The 22,623-nt window shown below is 34.2% G+C and overlaps 2 protein-coding genes across 3 annotated transcripts; one reads left to right on the top strand and one right to left on the bottom strand.

Moving 5' to 3' along the window:
- Positions 1-7,228, bottom strand: LOC107851255 (GDT1-like protein 4). Its single transcript, XM_016696204.2, has 9 exons — positions 6,727-7,228; positions 5,304-5,366; positions 3,260-3,397; positions 2,818-2,916; positions 2,591-2,663; positions 1,912-2,000; positions 1,686-1,769; positions 673-732; positions 1-335 (listed from the first exon to the last, which is right to left on the bottom strand). Exons 1-9 carry the CDS (start codon positions 6,799-6,801, stop codon positions 147-149), a joined length of 870 nt encoding a protein of 289 aa, XP_016551690.2. The 5' UTR covers positions 6,802-7,228; the 3' UTR covers positions 1-146.
- Positions 7,229-13,344: 6,116 nt separating this feature from the next.
- LOC107850759 (zinc finger CCCH domain-containing protein ZFN-like) lies at positions 13,345-22,101 on the top strand. 2 transcript variants are annotated; one of them, XM_016695502.2, is made up of 7 exons: positions 13,345-13,775; positions 15,990-16,147; positions 17,175-17,237; positions 18,496-18,615; positions 19,032-19,304; positions 20,355-20,684; positions 21,575-22,101. In XM_016695502.2, the coding sequence occupies exons 1-7, from the start codon at positions 13,703-13,705 to the stop codon at positions 21,860-21,862; spliced, it is 1,305 nt and encodes a 434-aa protein (XP_016550988.1). In that variant the 5' UTR covers positions 13,345-13,702; the 3' UTR covers positions 21,863-22,101. The 2 variants fall into 2 exon arrangements, with proteins under 2 accessions (XP_016550988.1, XP_047256637.1); XM_047400681.1 differs by lacking the exon at positions 13,345-13,775 and having other exon boundaries at positions 16,011-16,147; positions 17,163-17,237.
- Positions 22,102-22,623: the final 522 nt, after the last annotated feature.

Genomic DNA, 22,623 nt, shown 5'->3' with positions numbered 1-22,623 from the left:
TAAAAGCAGACAACTTCCAAATTTCCAGCGTTGTTTCTGATACATGTTAAGAACATCTTCAATATGCTTGCATTTACACGAAAAAATAACCAAATAAGATGGAGCAGCGCGATTCCTTAAGAATTAAAGATCGTATGAAGTCAAAATCATAGAGGTGGGTAGAAATACGATGACAAGGAGAACCCGAGGAAAAGCAGGCCTCCGATTGTAGCTACTGTTCGCTGTGAGATCTTGGACGCGAGTATGCTTCCACCTACAACTGCCACTGAAGTACATATAGTGTGTCCTACTGTTGCCCCGACAGCAACTCCGATTGCATTTTTGTGCGTAGCTAGCTGCAGGACGAAGATTATAATCAATTAAGACATCCTTGAATGTTTCTAATAATGCGTAATTATCAGTTAATCTCGTTGGATAATGAGCCCGCCCCTCTACCCTTCTCCAACAGTTAACCTTCTTTACTTCGTTTAGAAACACCGGGACTTTCATTGGGGTCCTAACATTATGCACTAGCTCATTAATGTACCATCACTTGAACATCGTTAAGGTTTTAAGGGAGGACGAAGATCAACTTTGCGAGTTAAACTGTAGCGACATTAACGAGCACGTGATAATAAAAGTAGCAGACAGCTTTTTACGAGACACAATCCAAAGGGAATAAGAATATCTTACAGCAATTGTTGCTATCTGGCTACGGTCTCCCCACTCTGCTAGAAAGGTCAAGATAAAGGCCTGCACAGACAACAACAAATAACATTTAAGGTTTAGTCGTTTAATTGCTAACACCCATAGGGAATGTTTTACATTCATATTAGTTATTTCTGAACTCCGGATAGATGAGAGAAAATCGGAATATAGATTCTAGGGTTGTAATGTACTAAACTGAGATCGCCGTTCCAACAAAATACAGCTTTGACACAATTTAAAGGAAGCAAGATAACGGGTAATCGATCATCGAGTCAATTCCATGATTAGAATTTACAAGTTCATTTAGAAGGAGGAAAAACTACTAGTCTACACGAAATTAAGAGGAAATCTGATTACTTAGGGCCTCTCATCATAATTTTCTGGTCCGCTTATTGGATATATAACCTTGGGAAATTCCCTTTTCCTTGGCTACTTAAAGCAATCCAATGAATCTAGCTTTTTATTTGAACTACTCGTTCAAAACTACGAAGGGGAACAACAAATACCCCGTGTCGTCTCACAACGTGGAATCTGGGGAGGGTAGAGTCAGGAGTAAAGAGGTTTTCCTAATAGACCCTCGGCTCAATGAAAAACATCCAAAGCAGTTCGGCAAAAATATAAAAAGGGAAAGCATAACAAAGCATTCTGACTTGACTACAACAAAATAATACGATAAATGAAGTACAAGAAACAGCAGATAGTAACAGAAACCGAATGACCGGAAAGTACAGGAGTAATACTACGACTACTAGTATCAGTATGGACAGATAGCCAGACAACTTACTACTACCTGCTAACCCCCTGCCCTAATCTGTGTCCACCACCACCTTCTATCTAAGAAAAACTGAGGAAAAGAGCATGAAATTCCCTCTTCAAAGTATTTCATATTTCTATCCGTCAATGATTGCATTTGAACCATTGACATGAGTTGTTTGATCCAAACTGAGTGAAATTTAGAAGTAACAGAACATTCCTCTGAATGAAATGCAAAGATATACCTCCAAAAATATGGGTGTAAGGAATCTAGAAAAGAATCGCCTGAAAGCGGCTTTCCCTTGTCCAGCTTCAAGCTTTTCTTCCACCTGAGATTTTTCATATTCACCGAGGGGTCAAATGTTACCAGCATCTCTAGGCAAAGTGAAAACCAAAAAATCGTACTCCAGAGTTTTAAGCAAGAATATATAGCAATATAAAACATCTAAATAATAGAATGGGGGAACATACTTCCTCTATTTCCTTTTTCTGGGAAGCCTTTGAATCTGATGATCTCCATGCAATATAGAGCAACCGAAGCCCAAAAAAGAGATAAAGAACTGCACAAAAATAGAACTTTGTAACTATCTAATTGAAAGAACAAAGGATGAGAACGATAGAATGATGTTTGAAAAAAAGTTGTTTTCATTTTCAAAGTGAAAAATGATGTTCGAAAATTGGAGTGGTGTTTGAACTATTGTGAGTAATGTGGAGCGAAAAAAGTGAAAACAGCTTTTTCTTTGTTCAAATTCCTGAAAAACTTTCAGAATCCAACTTCAAGTTGTATTCCGGTATTTTATTGCCAAACGTGTTTTCTGGATTTCAACTCTGGAAAAAAAAGTGAACTCCGGAAAAAAGCAAAAAATTTCACGGCCAAACGCTCCCTTAGTATTGTAGTAGTACTGCAATTGAATGAGAAATCATAGTTTACATCACGTCGCATAGAAAGAATAAGTAGTTATTCACTAGTTCAACTTTGCACAAAGGATAGAAAATCTGGCAAGAAACTGGTATAAGAATACTGGAAAAATACTATTGGGTTTCAAGTGAGATTTTATAGAGAGAGCTAAAAATTCAAAATCAACAGAAAGGTATCACATTGTTAAGTAAACCGAGACAATTACATAACAGCAATTTGTAAAATACCAACCTGTTGCTGCACTATTTGTATGCTTCCTTGATATCAAATTTGGCACTATCCTACCAAGCCCGGTAGAAAGTATCTAGTTATATGGAGAAAGGCGTAGAGTTAGTACTGTCATATTTGCGCATACTAAGAGTGAGAACATTTAAATGTAGGACAAAAAATTGAACACACTGAACGGGAGAGAAATGCTGCATGCTCAGCAAAGTAGGACATGGAATTCAACAACTTACAGTCATAACAAACAAGGCGCTGAGAGCACCGGATAAAACGATCGATTTGGGGTGACGCATTGCCATCAAAGCTGCTATGATAAACGTCTCATCACCAATCTAGCAGCATAGCCATCCATAAAACACTTATTAAACGGAGAGTAAGGCAATATCTTGATGAGGGCACTGCAAAAATGAACAATTCATTTCGCCAAACTGCAGTTTGGTTCGAGAATCAGAGGTGTTCCAGTGAAAGTCTCCAACCATCTATCTCTAGGTTAAACATTTTCAACAGATAATCTCATTGTCGTCATTATTAATACCGTATGGAGCAGAAAACCACAAATTAATACAACTTCTGTCATGAAGAGCAGAACTAACCAAAAATTCACTCCAAGGGAAAACAGCAGGGGTAGAAGAATATAGTGGCGGAGTAAAAGAATATAACGGCGGAGTTACTAACCTCACTGACAAGGATCATCGACAAACTAGCAAATATGGCATCGAGAGTGCCAAGATTAGAGTCCAGGTTGAGACCAACTTCAAAAGAATCTGGATCGTCGCCCCTCACAACACCAGTCTTAAGTTTCTCGACTATAATCTGTGCAGTAAATAAATGCAAATTCAACAAACTGAATAAGAAATCCATGTGGTAGAAATGCCAGGGAAAGTCATTTAAGCTAAGGGATAAGTATTATTTCTCTCGTCCCCATTCAAACAACAAGCTCCTATTAGTTGGAGAAATACCAAAATGTGTGACACCATTCAATTGTTTTATATTGCTATTTTATATGACTTTTACACGTCTTAAAATCAAAATTCATTTGAAGAAACAAGTTTAAACTTGATATGAAATTTCAATAAGGTTAACTTCCCAATTCCTATTTTAATATTCTTATAAATTACTAATATACAACACAAGTAGAATTAACACCGAGGGTCCTCCAATAGTGTCACATTATATATGACATCGAATTATTGGTAACCAATTGGTTTTCAAACCTTGCATAACAGAAGGAACCAATTCTTATTTGCAACTCCTTCCATTTTTCAATCTCAACACAATATATATACACATCAATTATCAGCAGAGGTACAAAAAGGTATCAATTCAATCATATAATTCACAGGCTATACCGCTTTTTGAAGATGTTGCAACTAGTGATATCAACCCCCCGCCAAAAAAAAATAAAACAACATATGCCCAAGAATGACCCTTTCCCCATTTGCTCCTTAATGACTTAAATCCCCAAATCTTAAGGTTGAAAGTGGAAGACTTCTACCACTAGGCTGTATCTCACTTGTCACCTTTAAGTTGATAGGATAAAAGATTGTTCTTTTTAGTTGGGAAAAACTAGTACTATCAAGAAAAGCACTAGCTACACCTGCAAAAATTGTGTGCTTTAAAGTTTACGTAGATTATCTCAAAGTGGCAAGGAGCCATTACTTAATTATAGCATCGATTGGATTTTCAATCTTATTCAGCATCTTTCTCTCATAAATCTTTACTGCAAAATTAATACTAGTGTAATGACAGAGACGACTTTTTGATGAACTTGGTCTTGCTATTTGAAGTCCCAAGGTTTTACATGTTCCTCCAACATTAGGATTTTACGAGTTAGCACAAACATTAGGCAAAATCTTTTATTTATTGAGTTCTCACACAATTTTTATGAGAAAATTATTACAACTAATTTACCTGACTCGGTGATACATAGCCAACTGAATCGTTGATTCAGGTACTATTGCTCCAATTAAAAGCTTATCAATTTAATTGGCACTCTCTCTAATGGATGCTCACGCGGTGCATATAACATGTCACCCTACACACTTGGTAAACCATTTGTGTCTCAATTTAGCTCCATCAAATATTTAAGATTTACTTCAGCATTTGATGCCAAGCTTCGTTAGGTATGGACAAAAGAACCAAAAATTAACCACAAGATCTTTTATTTCCACTCTTTATGTAATCCCATGGCATACTACTACAGCATCAGGGGCAGACTTTGTGTAAACGAAGTGCGTTCAGCCGAACCCATCACTTCAAAAGTACATCCACACTAATGGAGTTCCAAACCTACTAACTCTGAATTCTGGATCCACCTCTGTCTAGCACACTATTATAAGCAGCTTCCAGCAACGAAGAACAGTAACCAAAAACTATGTACACACACGTGCAAGCACATCAAGCTAATATTGTACCTTTCAATGCATTAAAATTACAGAAATTCTGTATATTTATGCACCTCAAACTAATTTTGTACCTTTATATGCATAAAAATTACCCACACACTTGAAATTTTCCGAACCTCAACACAGACAAAAAAACATAAATGCATGTGTAATTCGCTTGAGATTGTCACGTAGATGCCACGTAGGACATGTCTAACTAGTTGTTCAACTTTATACAAGTTTAAGTGTCACGCCCAAAATTGAAGGGCATAGATGTCAGCTGAGGCCAACTTACAGATCATGCATGTGTATTATGCCAAAAAGAGTATACTCACTTTACTCCGCCTACCCAGATCTTTAAACCTTCCGCCTGCCTCAACAATTTTATCTCCAGCATCCTAAATAAAGCCAAAAACAAGCAAAAAATCAAAATTCTTGGCACACTCCATTACTCATAACCAAATAAAACTGATAAAAAAGACTACTACCTGAGCAGAAATCAAAGTATGAAACAGTAACAACAAACACCATAAACAACAGATGAAATCAAAATTCTTGGCACACCCACTACACATATCCAAATAAAACTTATAAATAAACAAACAAACTTTTACACTAGCTGAGCAGAAATCAGGATTCTTGGCAAACCCCATTACACATACCCAAATAAAACTGATAAAAGACCAATCTTTTTACACTGCATGTGCAGATATCAAGATTCTTGGCACACCCCATTACTCATAACCCAATAAAACTATCAAAGAAACAAGACTTTACACTACTTGAGCAGAAGTAAAGATTCTTCGCATAACCCGACCCCATTACTCCTAACCCAATAAAACTATCAAAGAAACAAGTTATAACACTACCTGAGCAGAAATCAAGATTCTTGGCACATTACACTACCTGAGAAGAAATCAAAATTCTTGGCACACCCCATTACTCCTAACCCAATAAAACTATCAAAGAAACAAGTTTGCACACTACAGCAGACATCAAGATTCTTGGCACACCTCATTACACATAACCAAACAAAACTAATTAAAAACACAAACCTTTACAGTAACTAAGCAGAAATCAAATTCTTGGCACACCCCATTACTCATAACCCAATAAAACTGATACAAAACAAATGTTTACATTACCAGAGCAGAAATCAAGATTCTTGGCACACCCCATTACACTACCTGAGCAGAAATTAAAATTCTTGGCACACCCCATTACTCATTACCCAAATAAAACTATTAAAGAAACAAGATTTTACACTGCCTAAGCAGAAATCAAGATTCTTGGCACACCCCATTACTCCTAACCCAATAAAACTATCAAAGAAACAAATTTTCACACTACAGCAGAAATCAAGATTCTTGGAACACCCATTACACATAACCAAACAAAACTAATTAAAAACACAAACTTTTACAGTAACTAAGCAGAAATCAAGATTCTTGGCACACCCCATTACTTATTATCCAAATAAAACTATTAAAGAAACAAATTTTTACACTGCCTGAGCAGAAATCAAGATTCTTGCCACACCCCATTACTCATTACCCAAATAAAACTATTAAAGAAACAAGCTTCTACACTATCTAAGCAGAAATCAAGATTCTAGGTACACCCATTACTCATAACTCAATAAAACTATTAAAGAAACAAACAAGCTTTTTACACTACCTGAGCAGAAATCAAAATTCTTGACACACTCATTACTAATACCCAAACAAAACTGATTTAAAAAATTCACTTCTACACTACCTGAGCATAAATCAATGGAATACTGATGAGAAGTAACAAGATCCATGTGTATTTTGGGTTTAAATACAAACCCATACTGTGTTTTTCTTTCTTTCTTGAAAAATTCTTCAGTAAATAAGCAAAATTAATGGGGGGAAGGAGAGAGATTATTCTAAAAGGAATTGAAAAAGGGTGTTAATGGATCTTGAAAAGGGGAAATTTGGGATCAACGCGTAGATTTCTAAATTTATTTATTTATTATTATTACAAAGGAAAGAAGGAAGAAGAGGAGGAGAGGAGGAGAGGGCAAAAAGAGAAAGAATTGCCGGCAAGATCTCCACCTAAGCTGGACCTTTGCAAGTGGGATTTTAATTGCAATGTTGACACACAATATTTTGGTTGTGTTAGTAGGAAAAAAAAAATAGGAAAATAAATGAAATTCTTATTATATTGTTTAGATATGATTTAGGTTGAGCAGCATCGAGACTGGATATTTGAAATATAAGTTCAGTGGTGTGGAAGTAAGGCTTGAGTCTCGAGTCATTCTTAAGAAAGTATATTTTAAGTATCTTAGATTGAGATCAACGAGGATGACACCGGATGTATTGGTGCGTAAAGGACAAACTAGAGGCTAGATTCTAGGGTCTTATATAATAAACATGTACCACCTAAGTTGAAAGGTAAATTTTATAAAACGATGATTAGACCGACTATACTGTATGGATGAAGTGCTGACATGTTAAAAACGCTCATGTTTAGAAGTTGAATGTTGTTGAGATGAGAATGATGAGGTGGATATGTAGTCATATTGAGAGAGACAATTTTAAGAAAGACGAGATATGTGACAGGATAGAAGTGAATTTTGTGTTGGACAAGATGAGGAAAGCGAAACTGAAATGGTTTGGGCGTGCGATGAGGCCACTTAGAAAGTGTAAGTAATTGGTAGTAGTTGTCGTCATAAGAGGTAGAGGCAGGCCGAAGAAGTATTGAAGGAAAATGATCAAATAGGATCTGGTCCGTCTTGACCTTACCGAGGACATGACATTAGGTAGGAAAGTTTGGAGGTCGCGTATTAGGTTACTTCAGCGTTCTTTCGCTTTCTTGTGAGATAGGTTCGGCAGTCAGTCTTTGGCGTCCTATATTTTCAGTATTGTTAGCAGTATGCTTGTAGTACCTTGATCCTTGATTTCAACTTTTACTAATGCTTTTATGTTGATTATTCAATTATTTTATTTTCGCTATTATTCTCTATATTATGTATTGGGTAGCATTTTCTATTGGATTAGTTTATATTGTGATTGCCCCATGTTTGTGTCTCCTTTTACAGGCTGATTGGCGGTACTAGTTAAGTTACGGGTCTATCGAAAATAACTTTTCGAAGTAGCAATAAGATTTACGTATATTTTATCCTCCCCATAATCCACTTGTGAGATTACACGATATTATTGTTGTTGTTATAAAATTTAGATGTGAGAACAGATATAAAGACACCTCTCAACTTGTTCGATTTTTTCAAAAAGACACCTAAACTATACGGGCAAACTAATTTCAACTATAATAAATACACCACTTTGATGCATTTTCAGAGCAAATGTAGTGTCAACGGGTAAAGAACGCGTGAATGATTAAATTATACCCCCAAACCAATATAAAGTCACCACATGACATTATCAATAAAAAAAGTTCTTCTTCACTCTATAGCCTCAAAACTTCCACTAATAGTTCCAAAACCTTCATTGATAACAACTCATCTTCTCCAAACAAAAAGAAAGAAAGAAGCCATTAATTCCCAACTACAAGTTGATCTCAATATCTACTTCAAACAAAACAACAAACGGAAAAAAAAAAAAAAACAGTGCAAATACCTAACTTAAACACAATCAAAATTGAAAACAAAGTGTATATATGAGCACCAAAATTGAGGGAAAACAAAAAGAAACTTGAAATATAAACGAAACAAATTCTTAACTAAAATTCATTATGTTAAAAAATTAATGACACTTCCTACTTCTAAAATGTGATAAAAAAATCAAAACATATAAACTATGACGGAGAAGTGAAGAAATAGAAGAAATTTTGAAATACGCAAATCAAAGAGCTTGAATTGAAAAACATAAGCAGTAAAATAAAAAAAACAGGGAGAGTGAAATGGGTTGTGGAATTCACCGGAATGATGAGATTTGTTGGGAAAAAAAAAAAAGAGAATGGAAAGTGAAATAGGCTAAAATGTGAAAAAAACCCTGAGTTTTTAACCGATTCTTTATCAAACAGGTAGAAAAAAGTGATAAATAGGAGGTGAAACACACGCTCCTAACATGAGAAGGCCGCTTAAGTAAAAAGTGTGTGTTTGTTATCGTTAGAACTAACTTCGTGGGGTAATAAATCGCCTGTATGGTTTAGATATCTTTTTGAAAAAGTCAAACAAGTTGAGGGTTGTCTTTTCTCTTTAGATGTTGATAAATATCATGAGAGGTGTGGTGGAGGGCAGGAGTGGAAGATATAGCGAATCTAGTATGTTGGGTGTGTTTTTATTTGAATTTAGTAGTCTTTGCTTAAACTCTATATACAATTCTTCCTACTTTTCATTTTACTTGTCTCAAATTTTTTAATTTGATTTCTCATTTTACTTATCATTTTTCATTAATCAAGACAGGACAATTCTTTTCTTCCTCTTTTGCCCTTAGTATTGATTGTTTTTTCTTCAAATTATAATGTAAACACCATTTAATGGGGATATTATGATAAAGTAACCATGTTAGTAATTATTATTTTAATCAATATGCAATCTCAAATTGAGACGAGTAAAATGAGACGGAGAAAGTATTAGACAGTGTAGTTTCACACCATAGAGTTTTGGGAAGGTATACATGTATTTTATCAGATGTTATTTTAAATAAACTCTGGTCAATAAAAAATAAATCAAAATAATTTTAAAAAATAACAATAACGAATATAAAAGCATAATAAAACATATTGAATAATAACTACAACGAATTAATACAATAACATTAGTCTTGTTATTATAATATATTGACACAAATCATTGTAAAATTCATAAATTTGAAATCTTGAATATGGGGTGAAAACAAAATTAAAATGTCTCGGAGAATAAGGACACTTATGAAATTTAATTCCCTTATTTTTATTGAGTTTTTTTTTAACTCTCTGCATTAAAAGAAAAATGACGAATAATGACTACTTTTTTTTTTTCGTTTATAGAATTTTCCTTTTCTTTTTAGTAACATTTTGATTTCAATTTTTCACGTGATATATTTAAGATCACAAAATTAAAGTATATTATGATACATTTAATATAACTTTAATTTATAGTCATAAGATTCAAAAAAATTCTTTATTTTATTAAGTTTTGTGTCAAGTAAAAAAAAAAACTTTTTTTGTAAACGAAGGAAGCAAAGAGAAAAGGAAACGAAACAATAAAGGTTCACTTTCATTGGTGCTTCCCCTCCACGTATTTTGGGGCAAGAGCAGATGCTAACTTCTAAGAGAGTGTTTGAATCGACTTATTTTTAAATATTTTTTATTTTTTGAGCTGTCTGATAAAGACAAAAAATATTTTTAAACACTTTATTTTAAGTTTTTTTTTTTTAAAAAAGAAGAAGCCATAAATAGATTACTACCTATTTTTAACTTTTAGTCTTTGAGTCACTTAAAAAAATTCATGCAAACACCCCCTAAACAGGATTTTCTAAATTAGAAAGAGTATTTTTAAAACTTTATCAATCACAAATGAAAAAAATCAAAAATATTTTCTTACTTAGCAAACACGCCCTTGAGCTTTTTCCTGGAAATAAACAGTATAAAATTACCAAAATGGACCTTGCACTTGATTTGAGTTGTTGATTTGGTCCAACTTTTTCTCACATTTTTCTTATTTGGTCCCTCACCGACAAAGGCAAACATATTACAAATGTCAAATTTGATAAAATGTGGGTCCCTTTGCACTTCGTACTAATTTCACGAGATATATATATTCAATTTTTTTTTTATAAATAATTTCGTTTGTTCTGTTATTTTTTTTTAAGTGATTTATTATTATACACGTATAACGATATTTTATATATAAATTTTATTTGATTAATTTTTGGAACTATCTAAAATGTAAGGTTTTTTTTTTTATAATGTTATAAAAGATAAAAGAAATATTTAAAGTACACAAAATTTAAAAAGCTAAAGCTTTATTAGTAAATCATTTTGATCTCTATAAGATAGAAAACTTTTGTTTAAACAAAATATAAATATGTATGAATCTCTTAATGCAGCAACAATCTTTAATTATTGGAGTATGTATTGATGTTATATTCTCAGTTAAAAAAAAAAAAGTGTATTAAGGATTCAAAATATTTAATGAAAATAGTAGATTGATATTACTTATTAGTTATCTCAAATATTATTTTTATGAACTCGTTTGCATTGTCGATGAGAAGGTTGAAAATTATGCTAAATGCTGACAAATTAGAACTGCGTAAAACTAGTCAACTTCACGATGAATCTTTTCACATTATAAATATCGTCGGGACATGCTCAATTAGACACGTGTTATATCGGTATCTAGATGTGAAACAAAGATCAATGTCTAAAAGATACAAATAATTTTTGATACATTTTTTTATTTGCAGTTACATAATCGTAGCATAAAATCAGTTTAAACACAACCTAAAACTACTAGTAGTTGGGGGCGAGAGCTTGTGGTAATATTAATTGTACAACAAAAATCGACGAAAAAATGTGGTTGCACGTCAGTAATTAGTAAATAAGGTGTTCCGTGGTGGTTGACTGGAGTAAGTGCATGTAAATCAGTTATACATGGCTGTAATTAAAGCCATCGTAAAAATGTCAAACTCACATTAACTTCATGAACTAAACGTAATAATGATTTAAAGATTATATATGAGATTTGATAACAACAACAACAACAGTAACTTAGTATAGTTTTTAAGTAGGATCTGTAGAATATCGTGTGTATGCAAACCTTAATACTATCTCCAGGGCGTAAAGAGCCTTTAGCTAAAATATTAGTAAATAAATACGTGTTAACTAAAAAATTGCTCGTTTATGCTTAGGTCAATGTCCTCATGTAAATGTCGTTCATGACTTTTTTTTTTTTTTAAAATATAAATAAAAGAAGGGTAAAATCAATTTCTAACTAAGGGTAATTCTGTTTTACATTATTTAAGTATAGTTTTCTTGATTCCTTTTAGAATAAATAAAAAATAAACTAGACCAAGAAAGTTCTAAAATAGTATTTTGCACATAAAAAGGTGGGAGTATCTTATTAAGAAAGCAAAGAAAAAGAGCACATGTGTCAAAGTCAACTTTAAAACTTAACATTATTAAAATCAAACAACAATATAAAAATAACATTACTTCTATAATTTTTGACCTTTAATTTCTGTTGCTATTGAGTGTAATCTTGTAGTTTGGCTATCCTATTATTTTATTATAATCTTGTTCTATGGCTATTTATTATTTTTTATACTTTTTTTTTGTTTTTACACTCTCTATTATCCTTATACTTTATTTTATGAATTACACTAATTATATTGTTGCTATAATATTACTAAAGTGCTAAGAGAAGGTATAACACTGTCTTTGATTGAAAATGCTTTGCTTCAAGGTTGGATTTTTTTCAGTAAAATTGAATTAATCGGGTTTCAGGACATATATGAAAAATCAAATGAGAAATCAAAAATAAAAATACTAAAAAGAAACAGTGAAGGCATGACATCATCTTTCGTATGAAGAAATTTATTCATCAAAATGATTTTTTTCATGTGAGTTCGTGTTAATTGAGCTTCAACGTCGATATTAGACATCAAATAGAAACCAATACAAATAACTAAAACGGTAAAATATATCGTGGTACTATTGAAAATAGCTTACTTATACTCATTATTATCCTTTAGGTACATAGTTCAATGGAATGCAAATTTAAATTAGTCGAACTTTAAAATCAATATCGGACATTAAGTGGAAACCAAACAAATAATGGAAAAGGGTCAAATATACACATGCAATTTTGAATACAATTTACGTATATCCTTCGTTATACTTTCGATTCAAATATATCCCCCTCGTTATACTTTGGCACATAATATAAAAGCATACAAATTCGAATTAGTCGATACCAAACACTAAGTGAAAACCAAAGCAAATATCGAAAAAGAGTCAAATATACACATGCATTTTTGAATATAGTTTACGTATATCCTTCGTTATACTTTCGATTCAAATATACCCCTCTCGTTATACTTGAACACATAGTTCAGGGGCATGCAAATTCGAATTAATTGAACTTTAGAGTCGATACCCAATCCCAAGTGGAAACCAAAACAAATAACGAAAAAAGGTCAAATATACACATATATTTTTTAAAATAATCTACATACAACCTTCGTTACACTTTCAATTCAAATATACCCCTCTCGTTATACCTTAACACATAATATAAAGACATATAAATTCGAATTAATATACCCAACCCCAAGTGGAAACTAAAACAAAGTAAGTATAATAAAGAAAAGCACTTGTCACACTTTGTCAAAAAGCAAAAAATTTATGTGTAAAAATATGATTGGTGATTCCATATTATATTTCCAATAATATTTTTGCCTTCTCCTCAAAATGGTTGATTGGTTCATATTCACTCTCATTCTCTATTTTTTCTTTTTCTTTTTTCTTTTTCTTCTCTCTTTTGGTTTTTTGTGTGGAGAGGAAAAAACACCTCTCACCTTCCCCTTTTCTTTCTCCTCCTCTTTCTCATTGTCTCTCTTTTTTTCACTTTCTTTGATTTTTTTTTTTTTTGAGTTTTCTTTTGTTCTCTTTTTCTTTGTTGCATTTTGGATTTTATTCTCCTGTGTGATCACTGGTCGCAGCAAAAAGAATAAAATAAAAAAAATGGAAATTCCGGTGATGGGCTGTTTTTGATACAAGGATAATAAGGATTATAAAGAAAAATTTATCATCATTGATCATAATCATGGATTTTGATGCCGGAATTTCCTTGTCTGTTACTGAAGGACCTTCCTCTTTGTCACCCTCTCTCGACCAAGGTACTGTTTGTGCTTCTATCTGTTTTTTTTTTAGCTTCCGTTATGCGTGGGTCCGGAGAAGTATCGGAGCATAAGGGTCTATTGAAATCTTTTTCTTTAATCTCGTGGGGTTCGGGAGGGTTGAACTAGAAGGGTCTATTCGTACTTTTTATATGTCTTTTCTTTAAGCTCGTGGGGGTCCAGAAAAGACCGGACTATAAGAGTCTATTGTACTTTTTATCTGTCTTTTCTTATCGTGGGCTCCGGAAAGAATTGGACTACAAGGGCAGGACCACAAGTGTTTATTGTATACATATTTCTTTTAATGTAAAATGTTATTTTCACTGCTTGAATTCGTGATGTTGGATCATTTTTGTAAAGATTGGGGTTGGGGAAGGGGAAATAAGGCGGAGATTATAAGGTGGAAAATTGAATTCTCACCGGGGTTAAATAAATTTTAGGTAGCTAATCAACTAAGCTGCTAATATTTCTCGAGAACTGGATCATGGGGTGGGGAAGGGGAAAATGTGAGAGAATTACAAGGTGAAAAATCAAACGCACTTACAAAAAAGTAAAAGTTTAGGTGGTCGCCAATCAACTGAGCTACTGAGATTTTCTGGATCATCACTTTAAATATAAATAGCAATGAATATTCTAAATACAAATATAAGTAAAATTATTGAGTTTTGCCAAAAGCTTAACTTGGATTGTTGCTCCACCTGTTTATATAATGTAATTTGACTTGTTGTTTTTCTTTTTTTGGATTTTTCTTGATTATTAAACAAGGGAAGAAATAAAGATGTGATTTTTATAATTGGGATTTTTCTTTTTTGGGGAAAAAGCTTCCATCTTTGCCCAAGATTTGCTGTATATGGTAGTATAATACTTTATTACTCTGAGCATGTCAGAGTGCATATATGATATTATTGTCCTTTTTGCAAGTTCACATATTTTGCAATTTTTTAATTTTTATTTTTACATTTTCATTGAATATATATTTTGCATACTATTTTTTTTTTCAAAAATTGATCAAAAGGGAAAGTTTTGCCCAAGGTTTGCTGTATATGGTTGCTTCATTTGATATGTGATGTTTGGGTTAATAACACATTTGGTCCCTCGATTATTGACAATTTTGTTTTCTAGTCCTTGTGGTATCTGGCTAAGCATATTGACCTTTAGTTAATTGAAACGCGCAGGTGAATATTCACAAATTTAGTATGATTACCTATTATTCCCCCACTTAATTACTATATGTTATCTTAAACTTGTGCTACTAAGTATTCGACGGTGATGTAGTTCTAAAAATATTCCAAATATGACATATTTCCTGCATAAATGAACCAAAAACACACATTTTAATTGATTGAAGGGTAAATGTGCTACCAAAAACACACATTTTAATTGATTGAAGGTTAAATGTGCTTTGTCGAATATTACAAGAACTAAAATCAGAATTTTACTTACTGATATGGTTAACATAAGCTATGTTGCTCGGACTTTTAAAAAATTCCCCCGAGTGTGTTTCGTATCCACAAAAACTAGTGCATATTTGGAGGATATGACACGGGCGTGGCAACATTGTTGGAGAGTCCGAGCAACATAGAACATAAGAGTTCTTGTGGAATTCTTAAACAATCAAAGATGCTTTGATGATAAAGTTGGGTGCTTTTCTTGTTTCTTGATAACTTTTATAAAGCATGAATAAAGCCATATAAAAAATAACGTTTGTAAAACGTGATATCTAATTTGTAGCATGGCTAATGATGCCGATGACCAAAAGTACTTTTGGTTGTACTCATCAACTTTCTTGTACATTTTTGTTTGTATGATTTTGACTTGACACAGAGTTTAAGAAAGTAAAGAAGACTTTTAAATCTTGTGATCTTAAACAAAAGATAGGTAGAATGTACTAAAGTGCCATTTAATGTTGTGATCTTAAAGATGCCATGTGGAAAGTTAGAATAACGGAGTTGCCAAAAAAGAAAAAAGACATTCTTTTTGAAACGTACTAAAAAGGAAAGTTAGATAAACAAATTGAAATAGAGAGGGTAATAATTAAGCGAGGAATGCACAACGTGTCTATCTTGAATTTAATTCCTGCAGAAGCTATTAACTTGTAAATGTGATGTTGGAGCATTTGGAAGAAGTTTATGAAGCTGGTATTAATGCTAGTATCCGGTATTAATGCTAGTATCATTTATAGTAGTACTTAATGATCACTCCTCGGTTTTTCAGACACTTTGTGGCAAATGAATTTGAGATCAGGGGAATCAATTGAGTCGGGACATTATCCTGTCCGTGAAAGCGAACCAGATTGTTCCTACTACATCAGAACTGGTCTGTGTAGGTTTGGATCAACTTGCCGATTCAACCATCCTCCTAATAGGAAACTGGTAAGGCACTTCATTCCACTAATAGGGGGAAAATTGCCCAGAAGTTGTGCAAACTTGAATGATTTTATTGTTTTGGTGGTGTTAGGATGTGATTAGATTTTTTATACTTGTCGAGGTTATTGTACAAAATTTTTCAATGTTAGTGTCATCATTAATCATTGTAAGGTGAGGCTGCATACAATAGATCCTTGTGGTCCGGCCCTTCCCCGGACCCTGCGCATAGTGGGATCTTTGTGCAACGGGCTGCTTTTTTTTTGTTTTGGTCATAATTAATCATTTCATGAATTAGGATCCTAAGTCCTTATATATAGAGCCCGTATATGTTACTTACTGGAACTTGAATAACTGTTTATAGATGAGATTCCAAGACTTGTCTCTCCTGAGCTGACAAATATTATTCTGCTCCGCGACTCTTTGTCTCTTTCACTAAAAATGTTCCATGACAAGGTCGTATTCTTTGTAAGCACATTTGTGCAGCACTTGGAAAGTGGGCAGGTTAGAGAAGGTTCTCTCTTCCGTTTTATCATAAACAAAGTATCAAAGGTCGAACCTGCACTCTATGTTTCAGTAGGCGTGTGAAAAGTCTCTGTCATAGGTTTTTGAAACTTTGCTTCCATAGTTTATATAGATTATGTATACTAGGCATAATCTTCCTTGAACATACTGCAACAATCATCTCTGTGCACTGTCGAGATATTCAGCTAATGGTGGCATCTGGTTCAATTTGTGGTGCCTCAGCTATTCCACCGACTACCTGCTACCTCCTGCTAGCACAGGTACAAGGTAACTCTACCCGCTAAGGCTTAGACAAATATTGGGATTGTACGCCGGTCTCCCATGGTCAGTTGGGATCCTATTTCTTCATGATAATTACTAGATGTATAATGTGTATGCTGTCTTCTTGTTAAAACTTCAATAATTGTCGCTGAATTTGAGTTACATGGATCCGTAAAATTTATGTATTAGTTTCTTTTTTACTCTTTTGTTTGTATCTTGGAACTGATGGTATGCAAAGTGTCTGATGTAGGCCATCGCCACTGCAAGGATGAAAGGAGAGTATCCAGAAAGAGCAGGACAACCAGAATGCCAGGTATGCGCCAGGTCCATGTATTTGGTCCGCTAAAATATAAGATTCATCGACTCCTGGCCTGTTTCTGAGTCGCAGTAAATCCTGGAAGTAATCTGGTTTTTACATAATGAACTCTGTGACTAAAGTTGCTTCCTCCATACCCAACAATTAAATTTCAATTCAGGGTAGAGAATGAATTATGTCTTGTTTGGATATTAAATATTTGGTTTGATATATCTATGCCGTTCTCTGTAGATATCATTTTCGAAATACCGGAAATTTTCTCCTTGTAATTTTAATTTTTCTGGTTAATAAATTTACTTTTGAATTTAATTGAAGCAGCATGGTAAGTGAGGATTCATATAGCCAATCCCAACTTGCTTTGGATTAAACCATAGTTGTTGGTTAATAAATTTAGTTGTCCCAAAACCAGTGCTTGGTGCTTAAAAAAGGAAGCTTACCTCACCGTCTGATCACCTTTTTAGATCACTTTCTCCCTGCATGACTAGATCTTGAGTCGCATAAAAGAAACGTACTCCTATGATGCGATTTAATCTCTTACCTTGAAGTAAAAGTTTATCTTTGTTTTATACGTAGAATAACTAAACAAAAAATGTTTTCTTTCTAGCAACATAGGCTATTAGGTGAGGGGGTTCACTCAATTTAACATGGCATTAGAGCAAGCAAAGGTGCTTTGGTATCAACACCAGCTATCAACAAAATATTTCCACGTGTTTGACCAAAAGAAAAAGAAAACGAATGAAGCCACATATGAGGGGCCTATTTTACTCATGAAATAAATAAACATAATTGTCCCCTCTCTGATTGCTTAAATTTTTCGATGAGGTAGTTCACACAATTCATCAGGATATAATATTGTATAAGCACAACGTTGTTGCAAGTCTTCGGTGAACAAGTGATAGATGAATATGGATTGTCGGTAGATTATTTGTCAAAATGTTAATCAAATAGAAGAGAGTGTTTATTTATGATGCTTTTTGATTCTCATTCTTAACTCGTAAGTGAATCAGAGCATTAGACTACCATGCACAAGACTCAAAATGATGGTTTGAATGTTTATTAACCATTAATGACTAGTTTTTAGGGTTGGACTCGGGCATTTAACTTTTGATATGATCATCTTTCTTAAATTCAATCCTTTTCTGACTCTTCAAGTCGTACTCCAAGTGAGCTTTCCCGTGGTAGCTTTTCATTCGTCTTTGCTAATTCCCTTTAACCTATTTAGCTCATGAACTGAATGATTTTAGCAATTCTGCAGTACTATTTGAAGACGGGAACCTGCAAATTTGGAGCCACGTGCAAATTTCATCATCCTAAAGACAAGGCTGGGATTGCTGGAAGAGTTACCCTAAATGTCTTGGGCTATCCACTTCGCGCGGTTTGACTTCATTGCCAGAACTATTTGTCCAACTCAATAGATTTATTTTATAATGCGTGCAAAATGGTCTATGTTCACAATGACTAATGAATCTTGACCTGCATTTTTCTTGTCAATTGCCATATCTTTTGACAGGGCACTTACAATTTCTTTTGATCCACATGCTTGCTGGTAAAAGTTATATAAGCTCACTTGTACTGATTGAGGGGAGCCATACTTATGGTTAACATAGAAGATAAAGCTAATAAATGAATATATTTCCTTTTACATTTTGTTTGAAATTCACGTATACATGCATTGATTCATTGGATTTGCTAGGTGTGTTATGATTAAGGAAATGGTTGATCGAGACTTCTTCCTTGAGACATGTTTCTGATCTGTGGTTATATGTAATGCCTTTTTTTTTCCGCCTGCAGAATGAGACTGAATGTGCTTATTACATGAGAACCGGACAGTGCAAGTTTGGAAGTACCTGTAAATTTCATCATCCCCAACCTTCTAACATGATGGTCTCCTTACGTGGTTCCCCTGTTTATCCTACCGTTCCTTCTGCAACAACTCCTGGTCAGCTGTCTTATCCCTTGTCCAGAGGTTCTTTTATCCCTGGTGCACGCTGGCAAGGTCCTTCAGGTTACACTCCACTGATAGTGCCTCAGGGAGTAGTATCAGTTCCAGGATTTGCATATGGTGTAAGCTTCCACATAATACCTTGAAAATTGCAATTGCTTGTTTTCTTTTGATTTTTTGAGAAAGATAACTTTTGCAATTGCTTGTTATGTATGAGTTAACTTTGTAATTGGTTGGTATTATGGAAACCAGAATTTGTTGCATCCTGATCTTTCTTATAACTCGGGGTTCCAAATTTGCTTGTTGATCAAGGAGTTCTAGTCTTGAACTGATCATCGCTATGATTTTATAACCTCTTGCTATGTTCGTTCTTTGTGAATTACTTTACCTTCTCTAGAATATTTAAAGTTATTGACGGATGAATAAAATAAATCTGTTCTTTTGCCTCCTAGTTATTTATACCAAGATTCCTTTCTAAATACAAAGGTTCTGTTCTCAACAGTAATATACTCGAGAGTCATCACACTCTACAACATGGAAAATCAATTTCACTTCAGTTTAACAATGTCCTGGTAATCGTTACTCCCAAGATGAAGTTCTCATCTGTTTCTCTTCGACGATGCCACCGTTACTAGATACTGAAGTCATGCCTTCTTCCTATGCTATTTGAGTGAATAATTCTTTGTGAGATGTTAAGATTGTTGCTTCCTCAATTCTGAAATAGGCAAGAGAAGTTTGTGAACTAGTTTCAAGGAGTCTAATCACCACCTTTATTTCATGGAGATAAAGCAACAGACCACTCTTGTAGTCATATGATAGTAAGTTCTTATTGTGGCGATATCTAGGTGGAAATATGTTTAAAATGAACTCGTGAGATAATGGTTTCTGAATAACCATCTTTTATTCGATGAGGAAGAAGTAGTATGCAATTGGAAGTGGAGCTGGCTGAGTTTGAACTTGACCTTAGTCCCCAGTTGGAGTATTCACAAAATGAACTTGATCTCTTTGCCCTTTATGTGGCAGTATTGGGGCAAGATGTTGCAACCATTTATGCTCAAGTGTTTTGAATACTCTCGTATTGCTCTAGCTCGTGAGCTGTGCCATATCTACTTTGAGGTTTTGTTTTACGTGCATACAAACTCAATTTACATGTGAAGTAAAATTCTTTTCAGGGTCAGATGGGCTCAGTTTCTTCTCCGGAGGGCCAGCAACAGGCAGCTGGAAATAACCAGGTCTATGGAACTTCACGATCCGGTGATCCAGCAACCATGGGATCCCAAGGAGTCACCTCCCCATATCGTCAAGCTTCTACTCCTATGGGATACTATGCATTGCAAGGGGAGAATGTCTTCCCTGAACGACCTGGACAGCCTGAATGCCAGTTTTACATGAAGACTGGAGACTGCAAGTTTGGTGCTGTTTGTAGATTCCATCATCCAAGGGAAAGGATGATTCCTCCTCCTGATTGTCTGCTGAGTCCCATTGGACTTCCTTTACGCCCTGTAAGTAGAAAATTTTGTTATTTAAAGCTTCGACGCTTGAGTCAGTGTTGGTGTATTTGTTTCTCTTCTCATGCTTGATGTGCTTGGTAATTAATCTGGAAAGTTGGTTCTCTCCCAATTCTGTTAATGTATTTTTCGTTACCACCGCGAACTAAGTGCCCCTAGTTGATTAGTTCACATCACAGGTTTCATGTTTTTGAAAAAATGGTGTCTTCGTTATTTTTCTACTTGGAGATGAGAACGAGTGTTGTTAAAAAAATAAAGAAAGTAAAAAATCTTGTCTTGATTAGGACTTTATATCTGTGGGAATCTGTACGTATGTTGGAATCCAAAGACTAGTTTTTGACCAAGCTACTTATTGTTTAGTGTTCGTGTGAGTCATTTTGTGAATTTTTTGTCAATCTTAAAGATGTTATCAATGAAGAAACCAGCATCTACGTAACTCTTAGTATGCTTTTCTGGCCGAGATTCCATTGTTTTCTAAGCAAAACAGCAGTTGTTTCTATTTATAGAAAGCGAAAGGGAAACAGAAGAACAAAAAACTATTCTTGGAAAACAATTCTTTTGACACAAAGAACTGGTGATCCCTTCAACTTCAAACTCAAAATTCAAATGATTTCTTATCCAACACTACCTTACTGAACTGAAGTGTATCACGGAAGCTGAAGGAGTAATGTTATTGTCGAGAGTATCATAATTTGCACGACTGCTACAGTCCTGGAACATATTTGGGAGAAGAATCAAGGAAGAAAAGTGAGGTGTAGGGAAAAAAATAAGTCGAAATGAGCTCGAGACTGGTTATCTTTTCATGCTTTTCCCTCCAAAAACCTTTTTGGTAATGTGGAAACTTGGCGAGCTGAAAGATTTCTTTTGTTGGATTTGTTTTGCAGGGAGAACCGTTGTGTATTTTCTATTCCAGATATGGGATCTGTAAATTTGGCCCAAGTTGCAAGTTTGATCACCCAATGACGGTTTTCACTTATAGTATCTCAGGATCATCATCAACTACTGATGCTCCTACAGTTCAGCGTCTATTGGGTTCATCATCAGGAACCAGTGCATTGAACTTGACTTCAGAAGGGCTTGTTGAAGCAGTTTCAACGAAGCCCAGGCGACTGTCACTCACAGAAACAAGAAAGATGCCGTCTGGTGATAACAACATTGACAGAGAAGGGTGATATTTATTCCCAAATTACCAGCCAGCATCATCATTTTCTATCTTTTTGAAATAACAGTTGCCTGTAAATTCTTTTCCATCGGTAGAAATGTACAGAACCCAGTAAATGTCAATTTATTCTTCTGAAAATACATTTCAGTTGACAAGGTTGACATATCTGTACTTTCACTTTGGAGCGATGTATAAATCTGCCGATGTTGGCACAAATTGGTGAATCCAACTGTTAATTATTCAACTGCCTACAGCCCTCTACATTTTTCTTTGTGAATCAATTTAACCCCCTAATCTCCTGCTATGAACCATTAATTTCCTCAATAGCATCCAAGCTTTTGTGAATATCTGAGAATGTTGTAAACTTGTAATAATCCAAAAGCCTACTGCTGTACCTTGCAGTTGCTCCTATTTTATTTTTTTGAGGAAGAACTCTTGTAACTTGCGGTTGTTGTAGACATATGTCAATGCCGTGCTTTGCTTATAATTATTATCAACCGCCAGATTTTTAAGTGTAACTCATGGTTTTTAGTAATCTGTCAGTTAACAGTACTATGATTAACTGAGTTTTTTGCTCCAGATCTCTCTTTTATTTTTGGTAGATGTATATTGTCTTTGCAGGTTTTATATGAGGTAACATGTGTTATCACAAACAGAACTCTTGTCAAATAAATGGATCTTTCTGTCTGTTCATTGCATTATTATCTGGTAAACTGGATTTGTCAGGTGTTCGCTGAAGAATACATGGTATGTAGGGATGTTAAACAGTTT

Source organism: Capsicum annuum, chromosome 12, assembly GCF_002878395.1.
Source record: "Capsicum annuum cultivar UCD-10X-F1 chromosome 12, UCD10Xv1.1, whole genome shotgun sequence".
NCBI classification, from domain to species: Eukaryota; Viridiplantae; Streptophyta; class Magnoliopsida; order Solanales; family Solanaceae; genus Capsicum; species Capsicum annuum.
This window is presented reverse-complemented; position numbering and strand designations above follow the sequence as displayed.